The 6,636-nt window shown below is 49.2% G+C and overlaps 1 protein-coding gene across 1 annotated transcript; it reads left to right on the plus strand.

The window, feature by feature from the left end:
• The first annotated feature begins 614 nt into the window (after nt 1-614).
• COX14 (cytochrome c oxidase assembly factor COX14) lies at nt 615-5,700 on the plus strand. Its single transcript, XM_082352567.1, has 2 exons — nt 615-862; nt 5,293-5,700. The coding sequence occupies exon 2, from the start codon at nt 5,301-5,303 to the stop codon at nt 5,472-5,474; it is 174 nt and encodes a 57-aa protein (XP_082208693.1). The 5' UTR covers nt 615-862; nt 5,293-5,300; the 3' UTR covers nt 5,475-5,700.
• The last annotated feature ends 936 nt before the right edge of the window (nt 5,701-6,636 follow it).

The following is a 6,636-nucleotide window of genomic DNA, read 5'->3' on the forward strand; positions in this document are numbered from 1 at the left end:
TCCTTCCTCGTTCATCCCAGCCATTCCCGGCCCCTTGCAGGTGTGCCCACGCAGCCCCCCTTCCCCCAAATGGCACCCCCTCCCAACCCCTTCCCGGCGCTTCTTTGGGGCTTTATCAAGCCGCCTGCAAGCGGGGAGGTCACATACGGGACAGAAACATTATGGAGATTCGACCCTCGCGCCCACACCGTGGCCACGGCCAAACCTGCCGCAATCCTCGACGGTCCAGGCCTCACAGGGCGGGGCGGGTTCCTGAGCTCGGCTGAAGGCCGGCCCGGGGGAAGAGGGCAGCTCCAGGCTGTAGGGGGCGCGCAGCCCCCGCCAGAGGGCGGACTCCGAGAGAACCTACCCAGCTACCGGAGACGTCACCGCGCCACAGGCTGGGGATTGGCCGGCTCTCTTCTGTGGTGACTGAGTATCCTAAAAGTTCCGGTTCCAGAGTTTGGGTCGCCAAAGACGCTTTCTCATCGGAGAATGACTACAACCCCCAGAAACCAACGGGCCTCTCCGAGAGGAAGGCTCGTCTGAGGATGCGTAGTAAGGGCGGCTGACCCGGAAGCCGGATGTTCAAAGGCAGCAACCAGTCGGAGCTGCAGCCGGCGCGGGCTCTCGCCTCGGTGGGCGGGGTTATGCTGCGTCTGGCGCGCGGGGCTCTATCTCGCGTCGGGAGGAGAATCCTAGAGCTTTAGCGGAGCGTGGGGTGGGAGAAAGGGTGGTGTTCCGTACCAATAGCGCCTCAGCGTTCAGGGTTGGCCCTGGGCGGTACCCTCACTCGTCTGGACCCGGGTGCTGCTTCCGGCTGCGCTAGGAGGTCGCGCAGGCAGGAGGCCTCGGTCGGAAGGGAGGGAACGGCAGCATCCAGGTACGCCGTCTGCCAGGCCCGAGCCAGGGCCGCCTGTCCGCAGAGGCGCGCCCGCTCGGGCCGGCCTTTGCTTTCCGCATCCTCCCACGCCCAGTCTTCGGGCTTCGGCGCCCTTGAGGTTACCGTGTACGCTGTGCCGCGATCTGCGCCGCTTCCAGCCCAGCAAGCTCCTTGCGGCCGTAGGTTCCTGTCACACCTTGACCGCGCGCCTTGGCCCTCCACGCTCTGACTCCAGTAGCTCTGACCCTTCCTTGTCTTGCAGTCCGCTGCGCCCTGAAATGCAGCTTTCCCGGGCACCCTTCCTGCTTATCGATTAACTGGATCCGCTCCTTTGCTGCTTTCAATTCCTGGAATGCTCTCCCCCTCCCTCTTCTCTACCGGTGTAAATCCTGCCCACCCTTCTAAAACGACAGCTCCCCCCCGCCCCCCGTCCCCACCTTTCTGCTAACTTTCCTTGAGCCTCCACCTTGTCTCTGAACTCTCAAAACGCCTCTTCTCTTCTGGTCACCGGCGTCTTCCACTTCGTCTAACAGAATTTGGGGTGCATAGCTTATCCCCATCAGACCATAAGCTCCTTTGAGACAGAAGCCATATTCTCTGCAGCCTTTATAGCACGAGTAAAAGGTAGACAGATAAGTAAGTAAATTTAGGCTGAGGTGGATGGATCCATTTGAGGAAATGAGTTTTCCAGAGGAGAGACCTGAGCCTTGAGGTCCTCCCATGTTTAGGGGGCAGAAAAAGAGAAAAGAGCCACAATCTGAAAAGGTTTTTGCAGATTGCACCCCTGTGTCATTTCCATTATGGTTCTTGTTTTCTTTTTCCTGTTGTTCTGAAACCTTCAGTCTAACCCCATAAAAGACCTAGCCTTGAGCTTTCTTGAGAAAATGGATGTCCCTCAGATGAGAATGTTCTGCTAACCTCAAAATTTTCTTCATTTCCAAGGTTAATCCTTCTACCTGGGCTTCTAATTTCATCTTTTCCTGGGCCATCCTAGATTTTGTTCCATCCCATCCACCTCACTTTTATCCTCAGTTTAGCCACCAGTTTCTTCTCCTCTAAAACATATTCAAATCTCCTTAAAAATAAGCAAAACAAAACTAGAACTTACTTGACCTTGTTACCTTTTCAGGCTGCTGCCCTATCACTCCCGTTCCCTTAACCAGCAAATCACAAGAATATCAATTCTTATCTTTGGGGCGAGAGGGGGTTATGATCCTTCTAATAATCTGTTTTTCTGCGTCCTGGAAAAGTGCATAGACACATGAACCTCGTGGGACGGGGTTCATGGGGCCTGCTGGGGCTCTGGCTAAGAATCCATGCTTTTTACTTAATGCCTGTTCCAATTTAGTGCATTAAATTGACTTCTGTCCTAGGTTTACCTGTGACCTGGTCACCTGTTCCCATCCAGTGATCCCATCTGACCAGTTTTCATGGCACTTAACTTTACAGTAGTGTTTCCCAATTTTTATTCTGGCCCAATACACCCGAAGATACAGCATACCTCTGTCAGTGGTAGTGACTTGATACAGCAGTGATTTTCAACCACTGTTGTAGTTAAATGAAAATGCATCCCAGATGTTTCTGGAATTTCCTGTTTTCTTTCCGTAATTGTTTTCTTCAAACTGGCGTTCCCTTGGCCTCTTTCTTTTGGGTTTTTTTTGTTTTGTTTTGTTTTTTAAATTTTATTTATTTATTTATTTATGGCTGTGTTGGGTCTTCGTTTCTGTGCGAGGGCTTTCTCTAGTTGCGGCAAGTGGGGGCCACTCTTAATCGCGGTGCGCGGGCCTCTCACTATCGTGGCCTCTCTTGTTGCGGAGCACAGGCTCCAGACGCGCAGGCTCAGCAATTGTGGCTCACGGGCCTAGTCACTCCGCGGCATGTGGGATCTTCCCAGACCAGGGCTCGAACCCGTGTCCCCTGCATTGGCAGGCAGATTCTCAACCACTGCGCCACCAGGGAAGCCCCTCTCTTGGGTTTTATCGTCTGTTTCAGTGACACTTGTTATTTCCATATGTATCCGTAGCCTAGCCTCTCTCCTAGGATTTGTTCCATATTTGCATATCCATGTGCCTGACAGACATCATCACATGAATATTGTATTGAGCATCTTTTCTTTCTTGTTTTTTTTTGGGGGGGCTCTGTTGGGTCTTCGTTGCTGCGCGTGGGCTTTCTCTAGTTGCGGAGAGCGGGGTCTACTCTTCGTTGCGGTACACGGGCTTCTCATTGCGGTGGCTTCTCTTGTTGCGGAGCACGGGCTCTAGGCGCGTGGGGCTCAGTGGTTGTGGCTCGCGGGCTCTAGAGCACAGGCTCAGTAGTTGTGGCGCACGGGCTTTGTTGCTCCGTGGCATGTGGGATCTCCCTGGACCAGGGATCGAACCCGTGTCCCCTGCGTTGGCAGGCGGATTCTTAACCACTGCGCCACCAGGGAAGTCCCTTTATTGAGCATCTTAACTTTAACATGTCCAGTTCATGATCTTCTTGACTGATGCTTACTGACACCACCATCCCCATACACACATAGTGACACACACCTGTTTCTTCTTTCTATTAGCAGTATCCCACTCCATAAAGTTTCCTCAATTGTTAACTTGGAGATATTTTCAGCTTTGCCCTAGCCCATTCAGTTAATAAGCCTTGTTCTACTTCTAGAATAACTTCTTCATCTGTCTTCTCTTTTTCCACTGCCCTGCCTTAGCTCAGGATCTGTGAAAAGTTTTTGTTAATTTGAAAATAGGAGAAATCTCAGGTTGGATTAGACAAGAGAGGAAAATGAGGTTCTAGAAAAATTTCATCTGTCAGTAGATCTTCTGTCACTCTTCTAGGCAAGATGTGCTATCCTGTTTCCAGCCTTCCTCCAGCCCTGAGAAGAGGTGGTCCTATAACTGGTTAGCATCTGGCCAGGGTAATGGGGGATAGGAGGAGAAAGAAAAAGTGAGGGGGAGGTTGAAGGCTGCAGGTCTCTTTGCTGGGAGCTTGTTTATTACCTTAGTGTCCTGCTCTGTGTGTTCTTTTTGTTTGTTTTGTTTTTAATAAATTTAATTATTTTGTTTATTTAGTTTTGGCTGCGTTGGGGTTCTTCGTTGCTGCACCCGGGCTTTCTCTAGTTGCCGTGAGCAGGGGCTACTCTTCGTTGCGGTGCGCAGGCTTCTTGTTGTGGAGCACGGGCTCTAGGCACGCGGGCTCTAGAGCGCAGGCTCAGTAGTTGTGGCGCACAGGCTTAGTTGCTCCGCGGCACGTGTGTGTTTTCTTACTGTCTCACAGCTTGGGGTCCTTTCAAACCCCAGATAACCTGAATACAACCCTTTCTCATCTTGTCCCTGTGCCGTTTGGTTTTCTTCCTCTGACCTTATTTAATGTCACTTTCAATAGTCACTTGGAATTATGATTCAAGGAAGCTGTGCCTCAGTTCAGTGTGGGATCTACCCTCAGGGACTGGCTCAAAGGCAGTGTTCCGCCCATGGGACTTACTCTGAGAAGCACTTAGATGTCACACCCTACCCCTGACCCCCTCAACCAGCTAACCTGAACTTTTCTCCTTTCAAATTCTTGACTTTTAAGAAAACTATTCTCACTAACTTCAGTCAGTCTTCTAATTTTAATTCCCTCAACAGAGAGGAGGCTGAGAATACATTCATAGTCCCAAATTGAGAACATTTTGTTCAAGATGAGAGATTCCCATTCTAAACTTTCTCTTGTTCCCTGGCTCAGAATGTCCAGGGAACAGTTAAATTGGAAGTAATTTATCTCATGCAAATGTGAGTTAATTTGCTGGGGACACAGTAAGTTTCGTTTTAGCCCTTGGGATAGGTTCTTCATTTTATGTTTGGAATTCAGGATTAATGCTGTAGAAGGTTATGTCTAATTGAAATAACATAAACATACTGTTGGCACTATTTCAAGTATATTATGGCTTAAACAGATGCTTGAAGACTAACCTGGGAACCTGAGCACCATAAATAAGATGGTTTTATGGGAAAACAAATTGGATATTGCCCAGAAGGCTCCCATTCGATCCTCCTAGAGAGAATAATTCACTGCTAATGTTTAATCTCTGGCTACTTCAATAAATTCCCTACTAGCCAGAAAAACTGATGTGTGCCTAAAGTAATATACCAATTAAGAACATTTCTGGGTGGTCCATACCAGTCACGTCTTTCCATAAACACGGAGGGTCAGGTGTTAGCTGTAATGTCATTCAGATACACCTGGTTCCAGCTGTGTTTCTGTATCTTGTATGCAGACTTTATTTGCCCTTTTGAATCTTAAGAATTCCCAAACAATATCTTCCAGTATAAGACTCTGCATATGTCTAGGGGCCATTCAGAATAGAGTACAGACAAACTAAGAAGTTATAAAATGGCCTTAAACAGGTAAGTGGGCTGGGCAGATGAGGCCTTATCCTTGGGTCTAAATCTAGTCTGTCTTTGTAGGGGACAACATGCCAACTGCCAAGCAACTAGCCGACATTGGCTACAAGACCTTCTCCACCTCCATGATGCTCCTCACTGTTTATGGGGGCTACCTCTGCAGCGCCCGAGTCTACCACTATTTCCAGCGGCGCAGCTCCCAGCGCCAGGCTGCAGAAGAACAGAAGACCTCGGGAGTCCCGTAGAACTGGGGGGCTTTTTTCCTTGACCAGAGAGACCTGAGGCATGTTGTGGAAAGACCTCACCTGCAATCATTTCTGAGTCAAGAGGATCAGGGCCTTAATGGTTTTCAAACTCTGCTGGGAAAAAGTGCCCATGTTTTCTCTGGTAGTCAGTTTGGAGAGGCTATTGAATCATAACAGGAATGGGAGGGTGAGGCACACCTACAGACATTAAATATTTTGCCATGTCTGTGTCTTGGTGTTTTTGTTTACTTGAACGGGGTATGGACTACAGAGGTGGGGTCTTGACTACCAGTTTTCTAGTCACAGACTGGATTTCCATATCTTGAGCTCTTAGCACCCATGAAGTAGGGGATATACAGTTCTAGGAGTAGTAATCTCAGCTCTCCTGATCTCAGAGAAAAGACTGTCCCAGCATCTGTATAAATCCCCTGAGAAGACTCTGTAAAGACCAAAGCTCTTTTGTGGTCAGTGACCATTCCTGGACCAATTAAACTGTGTCCAGGTAATGGAGTTCTCTGGCCAGCTTGGCCACATGTGCACTTCTGAGTCAAGGAGGCAGAGGCCCTTGTTTAACAGCTGTTAAAATTGCACAAAGTGGAGGCGGATAGTTCATAAAATGTGAAGGGCTTTTGGGCAGCCTACAGTAATGCAGTCCATCTCCTTAAGCATAGTGGATATAGTATTAGCATCAGGGTTCATTTCTCACTGTGCCACTGCACAAGAATCTACCTGCAGGTCTGATTGCAGAGTTGTGAAGAGGATTTGAAAGAAAACAATGCATTCAAGGTAAAATCCAACTATGAAGGATATTCTTGCCATCATTTTTTTTTTGGCCACACGGCATGTGGGATCTTAGTTCGAACCCGTGCCCCCTGCAGCGGAAGCCCAGAGTCTTAACCACTAGACCGCCAGGGAAGTCCCACTACCGTTTCATTCATTCATTCATTTATTTATGTATGTATGTATTTATTTATTTATTTATGGCTGTGTTGGGTCTTCGTTTCTGTGCGAGGGCTTTCTCTAGTTGCGGCAAGCGGGGGCCACTCTTCATCGCCGTGCGCGGGCCTCACTATCGCGGCCTCTCTTGTTGCAGAGCACAGGCTCCAGACGCGCAGGCTCAGTAATTGTGGCTCACGGGCCCAGCTGCTCCGCGGCATGTGGG

This window comes from Balaenoptera borealis (assembly GCF_965194805.1).
Source record: "Balaenoptera borealis genome assembly, chromosome: 13".
Lineage (NCBI taxonomy): Eukaryota > Metazoa > Chordata > Mammalia > Artiodactyla > Balaenopteridae > Balaenoptera > Balaenoptera borealis.

Excerpts from the sequence above, each read along its gene's own strand:
- COX14 (XM_082352567.1), top strand. The coding sequence starts at position 5,301 with ATGCCAACTGCCAAGCAACTAGCCGACATTGGCTACAAGACCTTCTCC.